The 25382-nt window shown below is 54.7% G+C and overlaps 1 protein-coding gene across 3 annotated transcripts in view; it reads right to left on the reverse strand.

Moving 5' to 3' along the window:
* Positions 1 to 25382, reverse strand: part of GTF2IRD1 (GTF2I repeat domain containing 1) — a 123795-nt gene that overhangs the window by 14921 nt on the left and 83492 nt on the right. For all 3 annotated transcript variants that reach the window (XM_082432311.1, XM_082432309.1, XM_082432310.1), the window contains 2 exons: positions 4346 to 4423; positions 1911 to 2103 (listed from right to left, as the gene is read on the reverse strand). In XM_082432311.1, coding sequence (XP_082288437.1) covers positions 1911 to 2103; positions 4346 to 4423 — 271 coding nt within the window. The remainder of the gene's footprint in view (positions 1 to 1910; positions 2104 to 4345; positions 4424 to 25382) is intronic.

Consider the following 25382-nt stretch of genomic DNA (forward strand, 5'->3'; position numbering starts at 1 on the left):
GACCTGAATGAAAACGGTCAGCATCCCCGCCCAGAGCAGGTGCATGATCGCCAGTCTCGGGACCTGGTTTCCTCTAGAGAGCGAGGGTGTCGTCTGACCAAGTGATCAAAAGTGTGTGCCTAGATTTATGTAAATGGATATTTGAGACAGTAGTATATTTTAATATATCTTTTACTTTTTATTTTATTGATTATTTTACTTGCAGTGTTATTATATGAACCACCCCCCACAAATTAGACGTAACCTAAATGTCCATCAGTAGAGGACATTATGGTCTATCTAAACAGTCATTAAAGGGAGTTATCATGGAAATGGATAATGGTCAAATACATGCAAGATAGCCAGAGAGGAAACAGCAAGTTTTACTTACTGTCTACAGATAAATACTGTTTGATCTCAGTTTCATTTTTCAAAATATATATCTGACAGGCATTAAAAGAAAAGTGGAAACATTGAAGGAAAATCCCAGAATGTCTTTGGTGGTTCTCTGTGGGAAGTATGCCTACAGGGTGTGGGGTGGGCATTTTCTCCTATTTTCCAGAAGTTACTTCAGGGGGTGGACTGTAGTTGGGAAGGAAGGGAAACCTCTACTTTTCATTTGAGACCCCTCTGAATAATTTGATTTTTTTGACACATGCAAATACTATTTTCATTTTAAAACATGGAGTGTAAAATGGAAAAGAAAATATGGGTAGAGGAAAAACTAAGAAAGAAATTCACCACCAGGGACTTCCCCGGTGGTCCAGCGGTTAAGAATTCTGTGCTCCTAGTGCAGGGGGCCCCGGGTTCGATCCCTGGTCAGGGAACTAGATCCCACATGCTGCAACTGAAGATCCTGCATGCTGCAACAAAGACCCGGCGCAGCCAAATAAATAAATAAATAAATAAATATTAAAAAAAAAAAAAAAAGCACCACCAGTGTTAACTCTGAATAGGAGTGTTATGGGTTATTTTCCTCGTTTTTCTACCTTTTTGTATTTTCCCAAGTTTGCCGTGTGTATTGTTTCTAAATCCCAAAATAGTCAAATAAACTACTGTATTTTTTAAAAAACACTACAAGGATATATAGTAAAATACAGACAGTGGTTGTCTCTGGGGGGTGGGGGTACTGAATTACTGTTATTTTCTAAATACAGTAAAATGGGTAAACATGAGGGGAATAGTAAAAAAAAAAAAAATCAAATTTAGTTAAAATCAAAAAAATAAACAAACACCCATGAATGCTGAGGCCTTGTGTTTCAGTTGAAAGGGGTTGTAATCAGGACATCCAGGGCTACAGACTGAATGCTGGTGTCCCCCCAAAATTCAAATGTTGAAACCTAATCCCCCATGTGATGGTATTTGTTGGTGGGGTCTTTGGGAGGTGATTAGGTCAGGAGGGTGGAGCCCTCGAGAACAGGATTAGTGCCCTTATTAGAGGCCCCAGATTGCTCCCTTGTCCCTTCCTTCCCTTGAGGACACAGCAAAAAGAGGGCCATCTGTGAACCAAGAAGAGCCTCACCAGATGCCAAATCTGCTGGCACCTTGATCTTGGACTTGCCAGCCTCCAGAAGGGTGAGAAATACACTTCTTTTGTTTAAGCTACCCGGTCTGTGGTATTTTGTTACAGCAGCCCGAATGGACTAAGATACCTGGGTCTAGAGCCCAGCTGACCCACGGTAACTTACACTGTCCCTTTCCTCACTCTGGGTATCAGTTGCCCGATCTTTAAGATGGGAGTGTTAAGCTAGTCCATCTCCTGGATTCTGTGCAAGTGAAAGGTCCCTCTCTCTCCTTTTCTCTCTGTCTCTCTCCCTCTCTGACTCCTGGCTGGGCCTGCTTTGGGGATTCCCCTCCCAGATCCAAGCAGCACCCTCTCCCATGGCCCCCGCCACCCTGCCCACCCTGACGCAGGTGCTGGGGCCACTCACTGGAGCTGGTTGATGATGACCATGCGGACGTGCTCCCGGGCCTTCAGGATCTTCTCCAGCCGGTGTATGTCATATGTGTTGGGGTTCCGGAAAGGGATGTCATCGGGCAGGCCTGTGACCTCGACAGCATCTGGGCTGTCCCGAATCAGTTTGTAAGGGACCAGCACAGGCCGGTTCAGGCCCAGGGCCTCACCTAGAGGGCACAGGGAGTCAGGGAAGATGTCCCCTGTCAAAGCCAAGCTCTGTGGGGAACGGCTGGGGCCCAGCACAGCCCCACTCAGTAGCCACCGCACCACAGAGAGTTTATAAGTCAACACACACTTCACTTTTTTTTATCCAATTAGCAAAACTAAAAATCCAGAAGGGGTGGGGGAGGGAAGGAGTGGGAGGTTGGGATTAGCAAATACAAACTAGTATATACAGGATGAATAAACAACAAGGTCCTGCTGTATAGCACAGGGAACTATATTCAATATCCTGTGATAAACCAGAATGGAAAAGAATATGAAAAAGAATATATATAACTGAGTCACTTTGCTGTAGAGCAGAAATAATACAACACTGTAAATCAACTATACTTCAATAAACTTAAAAAAAAAAAAAATCCATCGAATTCCCTGGCAGTTCAGTGGTCAGACTCCACACTACCACTGCAGGGGGCATGGGTTCGATCCCTGGTCAGGGAACTAAGATCCCGCATGCCTCAAGGCTCGGCCAAAAAAAAAAAAAAAAATTCAATATCCAACACTGGCAATGAAACAGGTACTTTCACACATGCCCAGTGCAATGATTTGTTAAGTGTGCACGCCTGGACCTGACAAATGAGGACCTGATGCCTGCTAAAAATCCACTCTTATTGTGTTAGAAAACATAAAAGTCCTTACTTAGGTATTTGTGGCTGAAATGATGGGATGTCTTAGATTTGTTTTAAAGTACTAAACCTATCAAAGTGTGCCTGTGGAAATAGATGAAATAAGATTGGCAAAATGTTGGTAAGCACAGAAGCCGGGTTTGGGTTACATGGTGGGTCATTTTGTCATTCTCTCTGCTTTTGTATATGTTTGAAAACTGATTCCAAAATTAAAAGTGAAAAAGACACCACAAACCACCAGCAGAGGTGCTTCCTGTTACTCTCAAAATGAAACCCCAACTTGGAGTCCTGGCCTGCCCACCTCTCCCCACCCCGTCATCGGGACATCTTCCCACTCCAGGCCCTCCTGCCTTCTCGCTGCTCCCCAGTCACCGAGCTGTTCCCTCTGCCTGGCAAGCTTCCTTCTAATGTCTGTCCCCGCCTGACATTCAAGTTCTGGCTAAAACGTCCCTTCTTCCAAGGAGCTTTCTTTCTTTCTTTTTTTTCCCCTAATTAATTAATTAATTAATTATATTTTTGGCTGCGTTGGGTCTTCGTTGCTGCGCGCGGGCTTTCTCTAGTTGCGGCGAGTGGGGGCTACTCTTCGTTGGGGTGCACGGGCTTCTCATTGCAGTGGCTTCTCTTGTTGCGGAGCATGGGCTCTAGGTGCGTGGGCTTCAGTAGTTGTGGCACGCGGGCTCAGTAGTTGTGGCTCGCGGGCTGTAGAGCGCAGGCTCAGTAGTTGTGGAGCACAGGCTTAGTTGCTCCGCAGCATGTGGGATCTTCCTGGACCAGGGCTTGAACCCGTGTCCCCTACATTGGCAGGCGGATTCTTAACCACTGCGCCACCAGAGAAGTCCCCAAGGAGCTTTCTGGTTCACCAATCCAGACAGGCCACGGCTACCCCCTCTTACCCTCATCACACTTCTACATTTTCCTGTTTTCCTTTGTCACTCTCTGAAATTCTTTTTTTTTTTTAACTGTCTTTCTCTGCTACAATACAAAGTGGAGCCAATACTACTAAATTCATCACAAACAAAATGTATATAGAGCACCTAGTGCAGCCTGGCACCCACTAATCTAGAAAATGCTCCATCAGTGGTAACCGTATTATCAACTGCACCATCCTGGGTTCCGCCCTGGCACCTGGATGCCTTCTGCACAGGACCTGGCACCTTTCATACATTCCACGGCCAGTTCCCTCCCGACACGGAGCCCCTGGACAGCGGGATCAGATGCCTTCCTCTGGAATCTCAGGGCTGAGTGTGTGTTGGGCAGACAAGCGTCTGCGTGAACAAGCACTTGGCCGTGGGGCACGGCCTCTGCCACACAGCCCAGCCCTAGAGAAACAGAAATGCTGACCACAGCCATCCCCACTGTGTGCACCACAGATCAGGGTTTTTTCCCCTTTCTTGGGTGGGGAGAATGAGGGATCAGCTCCCATCAGTCTCGGACAGGGCAACTATGTCCCCAGGGAGCGGACAGGCCAGCTGGGGGCAACTGGAGGCCAGGCTGGCTGCAGAGGGAGGGGCGCCTCCAAGGAAGGCTGCCCCCCAGGCCCTGCCCTCCCCCGCCACGCACTGACCGTATTTCTCGTTGAAGAGCTCCTTCACCTGCTCCCGGAGGATCACCTTCTCCCCAAGTCTGTTGGCATCATCTTCATCTACAAGAGGAAGACGAGGGGGCGTGAGGGTCGGCACGGTCTCGGCCACCGGACCTGCTCCTTCTCCCCCATGGCGGCCCAGACCCTCACCTGCTGGCGCAGACTCTCCAGGGCCCGCCCACTCCCCTGCAGCCTGTCTCTGGCCTCAGCCGTCTGTCTGTACATCCATCCACCCGTCCCGCGTCCTCTGAACACCTTCCCCCGTACAGGCCCCACGTCAGGCATGGAGCACCCCGAGGAGAGGGAGGCCGTGGGCCTCCTCCCAGGAACTCACAGCCCAGCAGGGGCGGCGCCCAGAAGTGCGACGGGGGACACCCCCGGGGAGACGTGGGGCATGAATCGGGGTGCCTACCCCGTCCGTGCAAGCCTGGGGAGGCCCCCTGGGAGAGCAGGAAGTTCAAGTGGTCTCTTGGAAGGCAGGTAGGGGTCTGTGACGAGTGGGGTGCGGGTGGGAAAAGACAGCAGGTGTAGGACTGGCCCATGCGTGGGCACTGAAGGGAGAAAGGTCACAACGTGCTGGATGCGGCTAAAGCCCGGGACGGTGCCAGGGGAGGGGGCAGGGGTGGGTCCAGCAGTGTGTGCTGGCCTGACTGAGCTGGGCTCTCAGAACTCACCCTGGTTGCCTTGCAGACCAAGAGCCCCAGGCCTGTGACCAGGGAGACAGGCGTGTTTTGGGGGTGTAGGGGCCGTACACGCTTCCGGCCTAGCATCCAGGGCAGCCCTCCACGGGCACTTTCTGCTTGGCCCCTGTGCTCCCCTCACTCCTCTCCTTGGCCTAGAAGAGCAGCTGGGGTCCGTGGAGGCCCCCAGAGGCAGGGCCGGGCTGGGCGGGAGTGGATGGCATGGAGAAGGTCCGGGCTGCGGGCTAGTGCCCTGGGTTGGGGAGGGAGCTGGAGTTCCAGGAAGGGCCCGGGCACCCTCGCACAGTAAGCACTGGGCTGGGCCTCTGGGGTGGGGTGGGGACTAGGAGCTGGCAGCCAGCAGGGAGCCAGGGCCTGGGCGGTGAGGGGCAGAGCAGACAGAATGGGTCTGTGAAGAAAAACAACTCCTGTGCTAATCTGGAAAATCTCACAGAACTCGGTTCCATTTAGGAAGCCAAGGGCTCTGTGCCACTCAGACTGTCTGCTGCCCCCGCCTGCCCTTCACACCCCAGCCAGGAGGCCCAGCCCTCTCCCTGCACCACCGCCAGGGAGGGGCCTCCATTCCCAGCCCAGGGCCGCCCCGCAGGGCAGAGAGCTTCCCGCACTGCCTGGCGCCTCCTCCTCCTTCACCCGCTGTCCCTGGTCTGGCCCTGTTCTTGCCCGCGCTCCTGACTCTGGAACCTGGATCTGCCGTATCTCGGAGTTCCTGAATCTCTCTCTTCAACCACGGCCAACCAGCCACCTGGGTGCCCACGAGACACTGCAAGTGTCAGGCATCCCAGATAACATCCTCCTCCTGTGTCCCCATCTTGGGGAGTGATGGCTCCCCTCGGCCACACCAAGACCCCAAACTCAGCACCCCCTGGAGCCCTCCATCTTCCCACACGCTCCAACATGGCCCTTCCAGATGGTTTTCAGGACCCCAGATGTGGCGAGAATCAACCTGACCCTCCTCCAGGTCAGCAGACAACTAGGACCGAGCGCTGGGCACCAGGGCCACCTAGAGCCTGCAGAGAGGTGGAGGACACTCTCTATCTAGCTAACCCCCTGCCACCAGGGATTGCTCTGGTGGCCGGCATTCTGCACAGGCACGGCAGCACCACACAGGCCAGGGAAAGATCAGCCTGGATTCACCCAACGAGCGCTTGGATGCTCTGCTGGCAGCTTTCCCGGACGCGGTCACGGCCACTGCTCACCACAGTCAAGGACACAAAGGTTCAGAGAGGTTAAGTAACCTGCTCAAGGTCACACAGCCGCTAAGTGCCAGGAATACTCTGTCTGACCCAAAAGTCCTCGTCTTTCACTCTACCACGCACTCTGGGTTTCCTGAAGTCTCAGTTTCCCATCTGTAGAAAGAAGGGTTGATCTTTAAGGTGTTTCCTCTAAATCTCTCATTCCATCAGCTCATAGTTCCATGCCTCTGTCTCCTCTCAAGCCCAGGGCAGGGCCGGACTCAGTCGGTACATGACAAAAAGCCTTCTGGATTAAAAGACAGCACCTCAAAGCAAGCCCACAATCTCAGGTCCCCGTAGTTGCTGGACATGGCCGTCACCTGTGCACCTCTCTGGGAGCGCAGGACTCACTCACCAACCCCACCTCCCCCTGCAGGCTCCTGCTGCACCACTGCCAGTGGGTGGAGAGAGACAAAGACAGGGCAGGCCTGGGCTGCACACTGCCCTCGCCTTGTGAGAGGCAACGCCAGGCCCCAAAGGGCCACGCGTGGGTCACGCCATGTCACCTCTCAGCATTTCAGCCCACTGTCTTGATATAGTATTTGTCTTGGACAAATATTTCATGAGCACCGTCCCATCTGGATGCGGTGCTGCCCTTGGGCATTTAGCAGAGTACAGAGCACAGCCCTAGACGAGGCAGGGGACGGTGAGGAACACTCGGTGACCCACTGGGCTTGACAACTGTCAGTGCATGGCTCGTGGAAACATGGGGTGGGGGGGGACAACCCCAACCCAGCCAGGAATCAAGGAGGGCTTCCCAGAGGAGGTGACACCCATGCCACCCAAGGCCCCGTGGGACGCAGACTTAGCTGCACATTGGGGCTGCAGGCATCCCGTGGGTGCTCAACACATGTTAGGGGACATGGAAAATTTCCCCTCCCCTATGTCCTGTCTGATCTGCCGGGGACAGCACCCCCAAACCAGGCTGCAGCTGGCAGGGAGGGGTGACACCACATCACAGGGCAGCCAGCAGGAAGAGCACACGGGCCGGTCCCGGGCAGCAAACTGTGGCAGCAGTTAAATGTCAGGAAAGTGGGACCTGGGTTGCCTGAGGGACGCTGGTGGCACCGGGAGGTGTCCTGAATGCCTCTGGAGTGTGGTGGGAGTTTAGGGGCCTTTTTCCGTAATACCAAGAATAATCACAGCTGCTGAGTGGACCAAGCATGTCCCACGTGCAGACTGTCCGGCCCACGACGCGCGTTACCACTGGATCCTCCCGGCTCAGCGTCGGGCCTCTGAGAGGATGCCCACTTTTCTCCACAGCTGCTCCTGGCTTCTCCCCAACCTCTTTGTTTTTACTTAATTTGGAGGAAGGGAGTTCCATTTTTCTTAGAGGACTAGTTTTTGAATGAAATAGGCCAGGTCAGCCTCTGGCGGGGGCTGGAGGGGAGAGAGGCGTTGGTCCTCTGTGTACTCAGAGGAAACTGGAGGCAACCCCTCGGGTGGTGAGGGCAAAGGAGTGACGCAGTTGCTGGGAGGTTGAACCTGAACCCCAGGTGAAGAGGCCCTGCCTGTGTTCCTGCTCGAGCCCCAGCCCTACAGCTCCACGCAGGGGGGAGGGCTGAACACGCTTGTGTCGGGGGGCTTGGAGGTGCCCAGGACAGAGCTGGTCTCCTGTGACGTGAATCATGGCCACCGTCCTCAGTTGGCCTCTGGCCGAGTCCTGGCGAGCCCCGGTGTGGAGGAGGAAGGCCATGCACCCTGCTAGCCTGCACCTCCAGCCAAGTGGGCCTGTTGGCAGGCTGTGGGCAGGTCACAGGACTCCTTCCTGACAGAGCCAGGCTCCTGCCACCACCGTCACACACCCACCGTCTGGAGAGGGGGTGGCCAGGCCTGTGGTCACCAGGGACCTCCCCAAGGGTGGCTGTGGGCAGCAGCTGTCCTAGCCTAGGCTGGGTGGGACGGTCCCGGCAGCCATCACCTCTGAGTCTGGTCTGCTTGTGGGCGAAACTAGGATCAGGAAACATGAGAACATGGGGAGGGGGGTGAGGCACAATCACTGGGGCCCTGGCCGTAAACCCAGTGGTCTTTCCCGGGCTCTGAGGTGCAGCCCTGTTGCCAGGAGTTAAGACCACACGCTCTGAAGTCTGACTGTCTGGTCTCAAATCTTGGCTCTGTTATTAGCTCGTGACCTTAGACAACCACTGGCTTTCCTCCTTTGGCAAGTAGCAACAGGGCTTCCTTGGTGGCGCAGTGGTTGAGAGTCCGCCTGCCAAGGGGACAAGGGTTTGAGCCCGGGTTCGAGCCCTGGTCCAGGAAGATCCCACATGCTGCAGAGCAGCTGCGCCTGTGCGCCACAGCTGCTGAGCCCGTGCTCCACAACTACTGAAGCCTGCGCTCCACAACTACTGAAGCCCGTGCACCTAGAGCCCATGCTCCGCAACAGGGGAGGCTGCCGCAGTGAGAAGCCCGCTCAGTGCAACGAAGAGTAGCCCCCGCTCGCCGCAACTAGAGAAAGCCCGTGCGCAGCAGCGAAGACCCAACTCAGCCTAAAATTAAAAAAAAACCGAAAAACAACAAAAAAAAACCTTAAAAAATAAAAATTAGCAGCAACGACCACATGGAGGTGCCGTGAGGATGAGGTGAGGACGTTATGCCCATGCCTGGCACAGTCTACAGTCTAGTTATTACTCTTCTTCTCTGGGGGGGTCCTGCCTGAGCTTCTCTGAACCCAGGTTGGCTGTAAGGACACCAACGGTTGCAAACATTTCAGAATGTTCTCCATTTGGAAATGTCACAGGGCTCCATGTGGAGTGTGGTGTGCCCTCAATGTACCTGCTTGAATGCCTGTAGACAGTGGGGAGAAAGGGGGTCCTCAGGGCCAGAGACAGGGAAGTTCCCTGGCCCAGCAGGTTGCAAGGCAATCTTGACTGTAACCCTAATGCTGTGTGGTATTTGGAAAAGCACTCAACCTCTGTGAGCCTCAGTTTCCACATCCCTCAAATAGGAATCCTGGCCTGTTGGGAGGGATCCAATGATACTGTGCATAAAAAAATTTAAGGTTTTATGCCATCAGTGTCAAGTTATCATTGATGTTATTACCAGGTCAGTGCCTCAGTTATCTTGTGTAGTCTCAGGAAACGAAATCTTCCATACGAAACTCTTCCAGACGATGGAAGTTTGTTCTCTTAAGTCCCTGGGTTTGCTTTACCCATGTGGGGAAGACCATTTTCTAAAACTCATCAACTACCCCTTTCTCATTAAGCACATGGTTGGGGGTAGGCGGAGGTCACCCTCATGACCTGACCGCCAGTGCCGTCCAGAAAGTGCTATTGAACTTGCCCTGGCTGCAGTGACCTGTCCCCCACTGCCCCAGGCTGGCATTTCTCCTGCCTCTTGCTGCTGTTTCCAGTTTTCTGGTCTCCTCTCTCCCACTACTGTCTATCTCACTACTGTAGCTCTCATCCTGTTGTTTCTAATCTGCTGTCTGTTAGCCTGAGGATTAACTGAATTTTGCCTGGGGAAAGAAAGCAACCAAGCTTATTAAACCACAGCCATGCTATGTACACAGTTTTACGCCAGTCAGCTCGGGGTGAGGCCTGGGGTGGCCTCACAGCCCGCTCCTGGGGCAAAGTACATGAGCCCTGAGCAGCCTGGCCTTTCTGTGCCTGGTCTGAGGTCCCCAGCTCAGGCTGATGACTGTGAGCTGACAGTCATGATCCAAAATGACACAGAGGCAGCCCGCAGCAAGGAACGCCGCTCAGAGGGAGAGACCAGATCTCTGGGGAAGAGTGCAATAACTATTCCTCCTCAACCCTCTCGAAGCAGCCTCTCCTCTCTGCCAGGCTTGGGCTGGGCGATCCAGGCAGAAAGCAGACCTGGGAGGGCCTGGCTCCCAAGAGAGCAGAGGCTGGATATCCACGGGCACCCCACCTTGGCAGAACAGCTGCCTTGTGCAGGGAGCGGAGCCAAGTCCCTCTCTGGGACCCTGCGACTTGCATGATACCTCCTTTCCTGGCACCAGACCTTTGCCAGGATAAAACTCAGTTCGTCTCTTAACCCCTTCCATGATCTGTATTTAGGGGCAGCAGGAACTCTGGGGTTTTTTTGGCCATGCTGTGCGGCCTGTGGGATCTTAGTTCCCCGACCAGGGATTGAACCCGGGCCCTCGGCAGTGAAAATGCCAAGTCCTAACCACTGGACCCCCAAGGAAGTCCTCCATCTGTTTTACAGACGGAGAAGTTGAGGCTCAGAGAGGGGATGGCCGTGCTGCAGTGGGGTGGAAGCCCTCCCCGGGCCCATGATCTCATGTACCCAAGAGAATCTTTCGTATGTGTGCCAAAGAAGACATGCTCAAGCGTGCTAAGAGCACTCTTAGTAACAGCAAGACCATGGAGGGAACCCAGATGGCCAAGGACAGGAGAATGGACAAATCAATCGTGGTACAGTCACTCAACGGAATATTACAGAGCCCTGAAAACAAACAGCTATGGCCACACATTTCAATCTTGTGTTACGTCATGTTAAGTGACAGAAGCAAGTCCCAGGCTTGTTACAATAGGACACCTTGGTTAGAAAAGTTAAAAAAAAAAGGGGCTTCCCTGGTGGCAAAGTGGATAAGACTCTGCACTCCCAATGCAGAGGGCCTGGGTTCGATCCCTGGTTAGGGAACTAGATCCCACATGCGTGCCGCAACTAAGGAGCCTGCTTGCCACAACTAAGACCTAGTGTAACTAAATAAATTAATAATAATTTTTAAAAAGTTAAAAAAAAAAAGCAAAATGAAACAATTTTGGTTTAGGCCCGTATTATATGCAATAGACATGTTAAAAGAAATCAACCTGTGAGCAGTGATTAAATCACGGGGGACAACAGTGTCAAAGACATGTTTGGGAAATTGAATACAGACTGTCTATTAGATGATAGGGAGTTAGTAAGTTTTATAAGTGTGACAACGGTATTGTGGATCTGCAAAAGAATAGCATTGTTCTGGAGAGTTGTGGGTTGTGTGTTGAAATATTTAGGCGTGAACAGTCAAGATGTCTGCAACTTACTTTGAATGGAGAAAGAGGCAGAGACAGAAATCAATGGGGCGGGGTCTGTGCCTGTGGGAGAGACAGAGAGGGACGGAGGGACGGAGGGAGGGAGGGAGGGAGGGAAGGAATTTGGCAAAAAACGTTAAGAATTAATGACTCCAAGGACTTCCCTGGTGGTCCAGCGGTTGGGACTCCACACTCCCAATGCAGGGGACCTGGGTTCGATCCCTGCTCGGGGAACTAGATCCCACATGCATGCCGCAACTAAAAGATCCTGCATGCCACAGCTAAAGATCCCGTGTTCCGCAATGAAGATCCCGAGTGCCGCAACTAAGACCTGGCACAGCCAAATAAATAAATAAATAAATATTTTTTTAAAAAGGAAAGTATTAATGACTCCAGGGAATTCCCTGGCGGTCCAACGGTTAGAACTTGGCGCTTTCACTGCTAAGGGCCTGGGTTCAACCCCTGGTTGGGGAAATAAGATCCCGAATGTCTGGGCTTCCCTGGTGGCGCAGTGGTTAAGAATCCGCCTGCCAAAGCAGGGGACACGGGTTCGAGCCCTGGTCCAAGAAGATCCCACATGCCGCAGAGCAACTAAGCCCGCGCGCCACAACTACTGAGCCTGCGCTCTAGAGCCCGGGGGCAACAGCTACTGAGCCCGTGTGCCGCAACTACTGAAGCCCGAACACCTAGAGCCCATGCTCTGCAACAAAAGAAGTCACCGCAATGAGAAGCCCGTGCACTGCAACGAAGAGTAGCCCCCGCTCGCCCCAACTAGAGAAAGCCCATGTGCAGCAACGAAGCCCCAACGCAGCCAAAAATTAAAAAAAAATAAATTTATTAAAAAAAAAAAAAAGATCCCGAATGTTACATGGCGAGGCCAAAAAATAAAAAATAAAATAAAATAAATAAAATAAAAAGAAGAAGAAAGAAGAATTAACACACACAAACACAAAAAAGAGAATTAATGAATCCAGACAAAGAATATATAGGCAGGCATTATACTATTCTTTTTTTTTTTCCTGCAGTTTTGCAATTTTGAAGGGAAAGAAACCGAGAATGACACACATAAAATTCAGAATATTTGTTCTGGGGAGAGAGGCAGACAGGATGAGGGAGAGCACGTAGGTGGATGTACGTTATTGGTTCTGTTCTGATTCTTAGACGGGTGGTGGGTTCATGGGCATTCACCATAGTATTTATTAACGAGTGAGCAAACAAATATGTGGGAATACGAATGAAAGAATAAAAATAAATGAATGCTAAATGCAATGTGGTATCCTGGATTGGATTCTGGAATGTGAAAACGACATCGGTGGAAAAACTGAAGAAATCTACATAAAGCCTGTAGCTTAGTTAATCGCATGGCACCAATCGATGTTAATTTCTTAGTTTTGACAAATGGACCATGGTTATGCAAGATGTTAACATCCTACATGGGTCAGACGGTATTTGGGAACTCTGTGCTATCTTTGCAACTTTTTGTAAATTAAAAATCATTTCAAAATAAAAAGTTACAACCATCAATCGATTGATTGATTGATGGTTACATGCAGGGATTGATGGCAGAGTGGGTTATGAGCCAGGGATCATGACGGATCTGATCAGTGCATGGGGTTCACTGGGGAGGGGGACAGGGGAGGGAAGAAAGCAAGCCTTCTCCCCCAGAGTTCCCTCGAGCTGGGCTCTGTGCCCCCGTCAATCCATCTCCCTTCCCTGGGATGGAGGGGCGTGGTGGGTGGACCACAACCTGCCTGGGCAGGTGATCCAGGTTCCTCCCTGGAGCCCAGATGTCTGACCTTCAGCTGACCCACGGCACACAAGAGCCTGGAACAATGGCCAACAGAGAGCTGTCTGGCTGGGGCGTCCCCTGTTGGGGCTCCAGGCCCTTTCACTGCCCTCCCAGCTGCCAGACACTGGGATGCAAATCCTCCATCTGCCGATGCCACGTGCCCACCAGAGACGGTACCTGGCGATTTACGCAGTGATGCTCTATCTTCCTCACGACAAGCCTGACCTCTAGGTGTTATGATCCTCATTTTACACATAAGGAAACCGAGGCTCAGAGGAGTCAAGGTGCCTGTTCCCAGCCACCAAGGCCGCATTGTTTGCGATGGGTGGCGCTGAGGCTCAAACCCAGGTCTCTCTGACCCCTGGGTGCTGCTTTCCCATCCGGGAACAGCCCAGTACCTCCTCAGAGGGCTTTCTCACAAACTCTCCTGCAGCTCCATGCTCGAACCTGCAAACCTGGCTGGGCAGAGCAAGTGCCAGGTTCTCCTGTGGGGGTCTGTCTTGGACAGACGGTCCTGGGAGCAGACATGGCCAAGGCCCTTCCCAAGGGAAATCGTCTCCTTCCCTCTCCTCTCCCCTTCCCTCCTCCCATGGTCCCAAGGCCGAACTGTGGCCACGACTGGCCAGGTACGGAATGCCACACACTAAGCGTGATGAGCAGGGCATCAGCACCCAGCCCGGGCGAGGTGGGCAGACGGAGGCAGCGGACCGCACAGGCGAGGGAGGGCTCTACTGCCTTACGCGGGGAGGGGGGGTACCGATCCCGATCCTCATGCTGTACAGCAAACTCTGCAGCCAACGACCCGAGAACAGATGCTTCCTGTGGGCTGAGCGTGCAGTCTGTTTGCCCGTGTTCGGGATTACAGCCCCGGCACCCGCAGTAACACCCGACACATCACAAGCGCTCGGTAAATAACTGTCTGAGAAATTAAGCTCCTGCGTGCCCAGCACTCTTCCTAGATCTTTGCACGGATTCCTTCACTTAATCCTTCTGACAACCTTACGAAGTTGGTCCTAGGAGTGTCTGCATCCTACAGACGAGGAGACTGAGGCACACAGAGGAAGCCACGTGCCCCGGGTTACACAGTGAGTTAGAGGGACAGCCAGGATTCACCCCAACCCACTGACCACCTGGCAGTAAGGCCTCGTTCTGCTGTGGCTGGGAGGACAGGGCAGGAGTGTCCGACTCAGCTGCTGCACACGGGGAGGGAAGAGATCTTCCTTCTGTTCCATCCATGCTGCTGTTTCTTCTCTCTCTGCACCCGCAACCCCCAAACCCATGTTTCCGCCTGCTCCCTCGAGCACCTTTGATTCCTCACATCCCAGGCCGGCTTCTCCAGGTCCCCTCAAACCTGTCGCTCCTCCCTTCTCGTGGGTCCCTGGCTCCAACCTCCCACATGGTCGCTCAGGAAAGAAACCTCGGCTGAGCAGTGGCTCCCAAAGCTGACCACGCCCTAATCCCCGGAGCCTGTGACTATGTTTCTTTACATGGCAGAAGGGACTTTGCTGGTGTGATAGTTAAGGATCTTGAGGTGGCTAGATTATCCTGGGTTATTCGAGTGGACCCTAAATGTAATCACAAGGGTCCTTGTAAGGAGGCAAGGTCAAATGCAGAGGGAGAGGGGACAACAGAGGTTGGACGGATGCGCTTTGAAGATGCGGGAGGGGCTGCAAGCCAAGGAATGCAGGCGGCCTCTAGAAGATGGAAAAGACAAGGAAACAGATTCTCCCTCGGAGCCTTGGGAAGGAACCCGCTCTGCGGACACCGTGACTAGCCCTGTGAGACTCATTTCCGACTTCTTAGCTCTACAACTGTAAGGAGATAAACCTGTGTTGCTTTCAGCCACCGAGTGGGTAATTTGTTACAGCAGCCAACAAAACCCCTCTGTGCCCCCTTGTCTCCAACCAAAAATCCAGGTGGGTCTTCTCACCTGCCCTCCCCAAATTCATACTCAGCTTTGCAAGCTACTCAGATTTTTCTAAACAGTCTATCTGACCATGTCCTTCCCTTGCTTTAAACTCGCTGAGGGCTCTCTGTTGTCCGTGGGGCAAATCCATCCTCCTTTCCCCGGCGAAGAAGATCCTCTGCTGGTACCAGTGAAGTTGTTTTCACCCAGCCCTGCCACTCTCCAGGTCCCCACCCAAGAGGGCGTGCAGAACCTGTTGTTTCATGGAACAGACAGTGGAAACCCGGGGCTCCCCTACTTCGTGGAGCGGAGGGGAAACCTCCCGCTTGCCTTGGGTGGCATCTATAATCCGGCACAGTGGGCCTGGGGCCTGCTGAGAAGCCATCGTTGCTCAGGGCCTGACCCCTGACGTCCCTGCAAGATGCTCAGCCGCGTCTCTGGGCCGTGGGAGCCTCACGGCCACAAGGGGAGAAGGGCCTCCCCCAGGGAGAACGGGGTTCTTCCACTCAGCCCCAGGACACCACCCACTCCTGGCTCCTCCCGGTTTTTTCCTTACCCACAAAGGCTGAAGGCACCAGGGCCCTGGCCCTCTGACTCCACTCACTCCCGATGATCTCATTCTGTTAGGGCTTTAAATACCAGCAACAGGCTTGTGATTCCCCAAATTATACCTCAAGCCTGGAACACTCCCTGGACACGCCCCCCGCCCCCACTGTACATGGAACAGCGCCTGGATAATACCCCAGACTTAACACGCCACAAACACGCCTGAGACTCCCCCTCTCCCCCCCACCCCCCCAGCCAGCTCCTCCTGCATCTTCCTCGTCTCAGCTACCTACCGGCACCTCCATCCTTCCAGAAGCTCAGCCCAAATCCCTGAGGTCAAACTCGACTCCTTTCTCTCTCACAGCCCACATCAGCAAACTGTCGGCTTCAGCTACAAACTCTGCCCAGAGTCAAGGACTTACCACCACTGCTGCCACTACTGGGCCTCACCTGCTTTGCTAGGACCAACTCCCTACATCGTCCCCTGCTGCCACCCTGTGTGTCCTCACCCAGCAGCCAGAAGGATCCTGTTAGATCCTAAACTGGACTCTGTCTCTCCTCTGCTCAGAAGCCTGCCCTGGCTCCCAGCTCACTCGGAACAAGGGTCAGCATCCTGACCTCCTGACCCATCGTCCACAGTCGGCCTTCTCTCCCATTTCCACCTCATCTCCTACCCGGTCCCCCACCCGACCTGGCCTCCCACCCTGGCAGGGGACCTCAGGGCCTTTGCAGTCTGTACTCGGCCTGCCAGGCTCTTCTCTATGCCCTCCTGGCTCATTACCGCCGCCTTCAGGCCTCTGCTCACCAACCCTCCCCGGCCACCGCACATCTAGGGTTGTGACTTCTCAGCACTCACACCTGGTACACTTTACCCTTCGCACATGGTCTGTTCTCTGCATCCACACCAAAACGTAAGTTCCATGAGGCAGGGTTCTCTTTAATTGGTGTTGATCAAAAGCTACTTACACCCAGCCCAGTGCCCGGCCCAGCAGACACCTCGGAACCGTTCACAGACTAAGTACCTGGCCCTGAGCTCCCAAACCTGCAGGGGTCCCTCCGCAGGCTGTGCTGTCCTGTCCCCATCCCCACCTCCCACCAGGAGGTCTCTTTGGCCACCAGACCCTTCCCCACCCCACCCCACCCAGCCCAGGAGGTTGGAAAGATCCGGTCCACCCAGTAAGCCACGTGTGCTGAGCCATCCGTTGTGGCCCGCCCCCCAGGCCTCCACTTGCATGTCTCAAAGACGCATTTATCAGCCAGCTAGAGAGCTTCTGTTCCTCACGCAGTGCCTGGTGACCCTGAGAGCTGATCTCATTCCAGCCTAAATAAAGGCGTTGGTTGTTCCTGTCGGCTTGGGTGGTCCCAGCTGGGGAACTAGTTTCGGTGAGGTTTTCTGGAATGCTGCAGAAGAGCCTGAAGCCCCCCACTGCTCGCTCCTGGGGCCTGAGGAGCCCCCTGTCTAACAGCCGCTGGGAACCTTGAGGTGCCCTTCCCCCACCTGGCAGAGCTGAGGGAGGGCAGGGCTGGGACCACTGACCAGCCCAGGGGCACACTGGGGCGGCCACGACCCAGCTGGAAAGGGCGGGGCCTCCCTGACATCAGTCACAGTGTTCCGTGGCCCACTGGGCCGCCTCTCCTGCAGGAAAGGAGGCAGCCAGCCAATTCTGGGCCTGGCAGCCGGGCGTCTGCCCACAAAGGCCTCCAGGCCCCACCCAGCAGATGCCAGCTCTTCCCGGGAAGGCAGAAGTGAGATCATTACTGGAGCCTAATTAACAAAGAAAAGCAGAGATAATGAAGTGGAGAAACATGTGGCTGGCACTGGAACTGTGACATCTTTAGAAACTTGAGAAAGGAGGGTTTTATTTTGAGCTCTTACGAGTTGGAAGGGTGGAGGGGGGTGGCGTAGGGAAGAGAGGGAGGCAGGGGTGCGTGACAAGGGTCAGAGGGTGGACCATGAAGGCTGTCCCTGCTCCATGTGACCTCGAGGCCCAGAGGTAGCAAGTTCACTTATCCAGGGTCACAGACAGTAAGTTAACTCATCCAAGGTCACCCAGCTCCCGAGGGCCCAGCAGGTGACTTGTTCCTGCTCCTATTCAGTCCCTCCCCCCACTCCCAAATGCCCTCTGCTGAGGTCAATCCCAGGCCCGGCTCAGGTCCCCTTCTCCAGGAAGCCCACTCCTCCCAGCACCCGATGAGTGACAGGAGACCCCGCAGAGGCCCCAGTGGGGACCATGACAAGAGGTGCCATTTGGGGCTGGAGCCGTTCCCCCCTTGTAGCCTCCCCGCAAATGGGATCACAGCCCTCCCCTCCGCAGACCCTTCACCCACAGCTGAGCTTCTCAAACTGGGCCTCAGGCAACGCTGGGGGTGGGATGTAGGTCAAGTGGGAAGATCTATTGTCTCAGCAGAACGTAATCTGACATAGTTCCTTGAATGAAAACTCAAGTGGAGACTCTCCGGAATGGGGCCTTCCTAGGTAGAGCTGGGGCCCGGCAGAGCTTCGGCCCTGTCCCGCGGGGGTGCTCGGGCTCCGGCCTCGGGGACGTCAGCGGAAGAGCTTGCCAAGGCCGGGTCTGCAGGGTCCAGTCCACGCTGCAAAGCCAGGCCTTCCAGGCCCTCCACGCTCCGGCCTGGCCGGCCTCTCCGCCTCACCCCTCCCGCGCGCGACGGGCCATTTATTCCTCCTCTCCTTGCCCTGCTGGGGCACCCCGGGGCAGCCCTGCTGTGACTATTCCCACTTTGCAAACAGGGAAAGCGAGGCCCAGGCAGGCAAACCGGACTTGCTGCTGGAGTCACACAGCAAGTCGGCAGCTCTGCTCTGTCTGCGGGGCCGGAGCCCCTGCTCCGGAGTGGGGGCGGCTGGCTGCTCGCCAGGGAGCTCCCCCAAGCTGGCAGGGAGGGCTGAGCTGCTGGGGTCCAAAGAACCAAACCAAAAGGAGAGGAAGCTGGAAGCCTGTGTTTGGCCAGAAGGGAGCCGGGGCAGGGCAGCTGTGGGGAAGCCTGGAGCCGGGCAGCAGAGGGAAGTGAGTCAGTGGGTGGGGAGACCCCTCTGTCTGCGCCCTCCCTGGTTCTAAAGGGCTGGGGCTCCGGGCAGACAGGCACGGGATGCACAAGCCGAAGGTAGCTGCAGCGGGCAAAGCCCCTCCCGCCTCTCCTGCAGTGCCTCCAGGTGAGTGGCTGCTCGGATGCCTCCAGTGATGGGGAACTCACTACCTAACAAGGCGTTTTGTTTTTTTTTAAAAGCCACTGCTATTCGAGAACCGTTGGAGAATGTTCATTTCCTTGATCTCTCTGGTGTTGCCTAGGACTCTGCTCTCGTGGGAGATTTGCAAACAGCTGCCTGACTCAGCGCTTCTAACCCGCAAATCCCTCCACCTCCTTTCCTGGGGCTCCACCTCCTCTGTTCCTTCACAGGCTCCTCTCGCTCAAGATCTCTTGGAGGTCGGTGTGCTCCCGGCTCTGCCCTGGGCCCTCTCTGCTGGCTCCACGCTCACCCAGGCCAGCCCCAGCACCACCCTGCAGGCTCTCAGCACCACGACTGCTCCGGGATGTCCCACAGGCCTGCAGACCCCGCCTTGGGGATGGACACCACCATCACCCTTCTGGAACCTTCTGCCCTCTCTCCCTCCTCACGCCCCACTGCCACCTCTAGATCCTAACCCCACCCATCTCTGGGTCCCACAGCCCACGCTGCTCCAGTTTTGCCTTCTCCCATCTACCTTGGTAGGTGGAAGTGTGGTTACCATGGTAATCGTAAGACAATACAAATCCAACCCTATCATTTCCTTGACTGAAAAAGCCTCCAATGCCACCAGAGAAAGCTTGAGTCCCCAGCGTTTAGGTCAAGGCCGTGCATGATTCGGCCTTATTCCTTTGCTGCGATCTTCCCCCCACTGCCCAACCAGCCCAGGCTCCAGAACGGCACGGCCGTGGGTATGACTTCAGCCCTGTGTTACCTATGTGACTGCTTCCTTCAGCCTCAGTGTGCTTAGCTGCAAAATGGGAATGAAAACAGTATCTACCTCGCAGGCTTGCTGTGAAGACCCCACGAGGCTCTGGGGGAAAGGCCTGGGGCCTGGCACGCCTTGGGCACTCAGCGAGGGTTGGGCATGGATGGTCATTTCAGGGCTCTCCACCTCTGCAAGTGCTGCCCCTCAGCCTGGAATCCTCCCATCCCCCGGGAGGAATGTCATCTCCCTGGGAAGCTCTCTCAGACCCCCAGATGCGCGTGGCCTGCCTGCGGGGCGCTGGTTCTCCTGGGGGAGGGGGAGGACTGGTCTTTGCCTGCAGATGGCACTGAACTTGCACGGGGCTCAGGACACCCACACCGCTGCCATCCGTCCTGTTTCCTGGGGATCAACGTGCGGGCAGAGACGCCTTCCAAGCCCCTGGCCCTCCCTGTCTCTACCTCCTCTCCTCTTTCCAGTCACGTCTAAACCCCTTGGTCATCAACATTGGTGGCCCCTCCACGGTGTCCAGGTCATACTTCCTTCTGAGACTGTCCCTTCCCATCTTTCTAGCCCTCCCTCTAGGACCCTGACTCCAACAATCTTCCCTCCGCCCCAGTCACCCTTCCCCTGTCCCCCTGTGTGCGGAGGGGTTCTGGCAGTGCTCTCAGCACCCCCTTCCCCACCTCCTGTTCTCAGGCGGACGTCCCTCCTCTGCCCACTCTCCCCACCCTCTCAGCTGCCATATCATCCATTTCTCTAAAATCACAGTCACTATTCAATCTCTGAAACCCTCTCCTCATCCCATTTCACCCTGCAGCTCCCACCCCACCTCTCCTCTGTCCCTAAAGGGCCATCATCTGCAGCTGGTGAGTTCATTTCTTTTCTCTTGTTCTCCCCTGAGCCCGATTCCACTCAGATCCTCTCCCCTCCCTGAAACTGCTCTTTTTTTTTTTTCTTTAATAAATGTATTTATTTTATTTATTTATTTTTGGCTGCGTTGGGTCTTCGTTGCTGTGCGCGGGCTTTCTCTAGTTGTGACGAGGGGGCTACTCTTCGTTGCGATGCACGGGCTTATTGCGGTGGCTTCTCTTGTTGTGGAGCACGGGCTCTAGGCGCGCGGGCTTCAGAAGTTGTGGCACGCGGGCTCAGTTGTTGTGGCTCGCAGGCTCTAGAGTGCAGGCTCAGTAGTTGTGGCGCATGGGCTTCATTGCTCTGCGGCATGTGGGATCTTCCCGAACCAGGGCTTGAACCCGTGTCCCCTGAATTGGCAGGCGGATTCTTAACCACTGCGCTACCAGGGAAGCCCCCGAAACTGCTCTTGACCGTGCCATCCCTGGACCTCTGGGCTGCTCCATCCCACAGGCCCATCTCAGGTCTGAACCTGACCTTGCAGCAGCACTGGGCCCAGGTGATCACTCTCCTTCGTCAACAGTTTCTCACTCAGCTTCCAGGACATCACACCCTCTGGGGGTTCACTTGTCTCTCCTCAGCTCTAAATGCTGGAGGGCCCCAGGGTTCATCCTCGGACCCCTTCTGACTCTCCATGCTGAACCCCACTGTGATCCACCAGTTTCATGACTAAAATGCATGAAATACAGAATGGCTCCCAACTGCACATCTCCAGGGGGACTCTCTCTGTAGTCAAATGCTCTATCCCTGAGCTATACCCCTCCGTGCGGCTCTGATTTGTCGATCCAACTGCCTTCCCAACCTGTCCACTTCGGTGTCAAATTTGCCCACCACTCAGATCCTCACCTCCCCTTCCCTCTCCAGCTGCTTGGGACAAAATCTTGATGCTATCCTGTTTTGTTTTGGGTTTTTCTGTTGCCACACCATGTGGCTTGCGGGATATCTTAGTTCCCCGACCAGGGATCAAACCCATGTCCCCTGCAGTGGAAGTGTGCAGTCCTAACCACTGGGCCACCAGGGAAGTCCCTTGATGCCATCCTTGATCTCTCTCCTTCCCCCTCCCCACATTCACTCTCAGCAATCCTGTTGGCCCTACTTTCAAAATATGTCCAGGGCCCCAGGGCCTTTGCACTGACAACTCTTCTCCCTGGATGTCTCGACCTAGATTTCTTTCTTTCTTTTTTTTAAACATTGATTTATTATTTATTTAGTTAGTTAATTTATTTCTGGCTGCACCGGGTCTTAGTTGTGGCACGCGGGATCTTCATTGAGGCACGAGGGATCTTTCGTTGTGGCACGGGCTCTTCGTTGTGGTGCGCGGGCTTCTCTCTAGTTGTGGCGTGTGGGTTTTCTCTTCACTAGTTGTGGCATGTGGGCTCCAGGGCACGTGGGCTCTGTAGTTTGTGGCACGGGGGCTCTAGTTGAGGTGCGCGAGCTCAGTAGTTGTGGCACGCAGGCTTAGTTGCCCCACGGCATGTGGGATCTTAGTTCCCTGACCATTGACCTAGATTTCTACATGGCTTATACCCTGTCTTCATTCAGGCCTTAACTTCTGGTGGCCTCTCTAAAATTGTGCTCTTGACAGACAGTCCTATCCTTTGTATTTGTCTCCACGGCACTTGTCACTATTGAATATGATACTATTTGTTCTTATTTACCTGTCTCCCCTATTAGAATATAAGCACCACAGGGGGTATAGATTTTTTTCTATTTTGTATTCGCAGATCTTGCTTGGCGTACAACAGGCATTCAATAATCTTTTTATTGTTGTTGTGCAAATAAATGAACTCAAAGGATTATGAGCCTTAAGGATTAGACAGGCAGGACTAATGTTATAGATGCTGATAGCCAGAAGGGGGCAGCAAAGACATACCCAGTGTGGATGAAAGGTCGGGGGTGGGGAAAGCCTGGGCACATGGCTGTGTGACCTCCAGCGAGTTCCTTAACCTCTCTGAGCCTGTTTCTTCCTGTAGGACTGGTTATTGGGGGAGATCAAATGTGCTGGTATGGGAAGGCTTGGTAATCAGCAAATCATCAGCATGTTGTGGATGTTAGGTATCCACGGTTTGAGGAGTTGCCCCAATGTCCACTCTTGGGGGACAGGACTGTTATATAACTATGATGCACCCTGATGACAGACCATTGTAAAGTGTTTTAAAGACATGAGAATGTTGTAAAGCAATTATACTCCAATAAAGATGTTAAAAAAATAAAATAAAATAAAATAAAGACATGGGAAAATGCTATGCTTAAGCGTGTATGTAAATTTATGGAAAGGACGAGATATACAATTAATAAGCTTGGGGAAAAATCTGGAAGAAATGTATCATCGTAAAAATAAACAGCCATCTGGGCAGTGAGATCTCCATATTTTCCAGATTTCCACCATGGGTATGTATTCGTGTTTCCCGACCTACTAGAATGTTCTACAGCTGTTGCTACACCAGCTACCTGGGCGGAGGGCCTCTCCTTCCTTAGTCACCACTGATCTTTCCCAACATATCATGAACAGCCCCCTTTGCTGTCCTGGGCTTGCACAGCCTCGGGCCCCTCTGGGTCTGGGGAGAGACCCACCTTGACTTGGTGCTGCTGAGGCCAGAGACTGTCCCCAGCCACCTGCCTCTCTGGCCCCTGGCCCAGTGTCCCTAATTTAACTCAGTGCTGCTGCAGGCAGGTGGGTGACGTGGGGAGCAGCTGGCCAGGTGACAAGGAGCTTCCAGTGGTGTGCACCTTGCCCAGGCCTCACTCACTCAGGCCCCTGGGATTGAGCCTGGTTTAGTCAGACACCCGCTCTGTGCCCTCACTTAGGCTGTGCCCTGTGTTAGAACTACACCCCCTTCTGCTCAACTCCAAGGCCCAGCTTAATGTCCCCTCCTCCAGGAAGCCTTCCCGACCCCCAGGAATAACAATAACAACTGCCAACCCCATTGGCTGAGCCCTTCCCATCACAGCCGGTCCAGGGCTGAGGGCTTCACAAACATCTCTCTCAAGCATCAGCAGGGGGAAAACCGTCCTCCATGGCTCACCCACCACTGCCCACCATTCATTCACTCAGATCACCTGGGGAGGCAGATATGACCATCTCCATCTCACCGATGAGGAAGTGGAGGCTCGGAGATGTGAAATAATGAGCCCAGAGTCACAGGCTTAGTAAGAGGCGTCTGGGGTTTCACCCTGGCTCTGTCTGAGCACCAGCCTGTGCTCTCCCGTGGCCCCCACACCACCTCGGCCCCCAATCCCAAAGCACATCATCTGCCACCCCTCCACGCGCACAGGTATAGCCTACCTTTCTCCAGGCTATGGCACCTGCCAACGTTCTGCCTCCCCTAGAGACCTGACCTCCTGCTCCAATTCACCTCAGAACCCCAGGAGCTGGCCCGCATCAGGCTTCAGCGACTGTCTAATGGACAGTTTGGGAACAGCCCTTTCTGGGGCAGGAGCTGCACCCGGCGACCTCTGGTGAACCCTCGGAGGCCCCTGTGAGTCTGGACACCTTCCCAGCCCAGCGTGACAAATGGCGTTAGGAAGCACACAGCTGGCCTGCCAGCCCATCTGCCCCGGTCCCTCCAGGCTGACACCTGGCCCAGAGCGCCAATGCCTGGAAAGGCGCTGGCAGTTCCATCCCTGAGGCCTGGGGCCAGGGCCAGGTGCCCATCTCTTCTTCTAGGCAGCCTGCCACCCTCTCCCATACCACGTGGGCAGAGGAAGCATTTCCAAGGGCCCTCTCTGCACACAGAGGGGCCACAGGGAAGGCCGATGGGTGGGCGGGCAGACTGGCACAGAGAAATGGGGGGCAGATGGCCACCCTGGGGTGATGGTTTTGATTCAAGAAGCTGTTCGAACAGGAAGATGAGCTGCCGAGCCCCCCTTGCTGGAGGGCGAGCCGTGGTCAGTGGAGGAGGTCACCCCCCCAGAAGGGGGCGATGGCTGCTGGCTGCCTCTCTGCCCCCAGTGTTTCTCCCCAAAGCCCGACGCTCCGCTATTTGGTGGCTGCTCTGAATTACGTGCCGCCCGCCTGGCATCAGTGGGCCTCCCTGACGGAGCAGGGAGCCAGATGTGGAACCAACGCTTCCTACACTACAGGTTGGGCGTCCCAGGCAAGTCACTGAAGTTCCCTTGGCCTCAGTTTCTTCATCCGTAAAAAGGGGACAAAAAAAGGTGATACGCCAAGCGCTGAACTCACAGCCCAGCATACGATCACGCGTATTTCTTGCTTTTCAAACTCGTTAAAATACGTGCATACCCCTGGAGCAGCTATGTTTTCAGGCCTCCGTGGGGCCCTTCCTTCTGGGTAAGAGGGGCTGGGGATCACAGGGTGTGCAGGGGGAGGCCGACGGACTGCCTCGCCGTGTTTCTCCTCTCCATCAGCAGAGGGAGGCCCGGCCATCCTTCCCGCTGCCGCTCATGGGAAGAGGACGGACACTGCCCGGCTCTGACACCAACTTGGGCAGAAAGTGAAGTCGGGACGGGCAGTGGCTTGAAGCTGACTCAGTGGCACAGGGCTGACAGGGTCACGGGGCCCCTGCTGCGGGGCAGGCGCGTGGACCACAGGCTGCCCACCACGGTCCTGGAGCAAGGCAGGTCCACAGAGGGCTGAGTGGCCTGTCACAGAGCAGGGATGGGCCAGGGGCCCCAGGTGGCACCAGGGAAGGTGTGTCCTGCCCCCCATGGCCAATGAGAAGAGGGTCCCCGGGCCTGTGATGTTCTCACGAGCACCTGAGCCCTCGTACCCTTGTTCTGTCCTGCAGCCCCCAGAAGCACAGGCCTACCTCTCCACGGGGGCGAAGTGCTCTAGATCACGGGCCTAGAGGCCGGCCAGGCCACTTGCTAGCCGTGTGACGTGGGCACACTGCTGAAACGCGAGCCTCAGTTTCCCCCTGAAGGTCAGGCTCTGGCGCCAACCTCACAGGTGTGAGGAGTAAACGAGATGCCTCCTCTGTCTGTAACCATGGTACCCAGACCACTGCCCAGCCCTAGGAGGAAGGACCTCCGGAAACATGTGTA

The sequence above is a fragment of the Balaenoptera physalus genome (assembly GCF_965194825.1).
Source record: "Balaenoptera physalus genome assembly, chromosome: 16".
Classification (NCBI taxonomy): domain Eukaryota; kingdom Metazoa; phylum Chordata; class Mammalia; order Artiodactyla; family Balaenopteridae; genus Balaenoptera; species Balaenoptera physalus.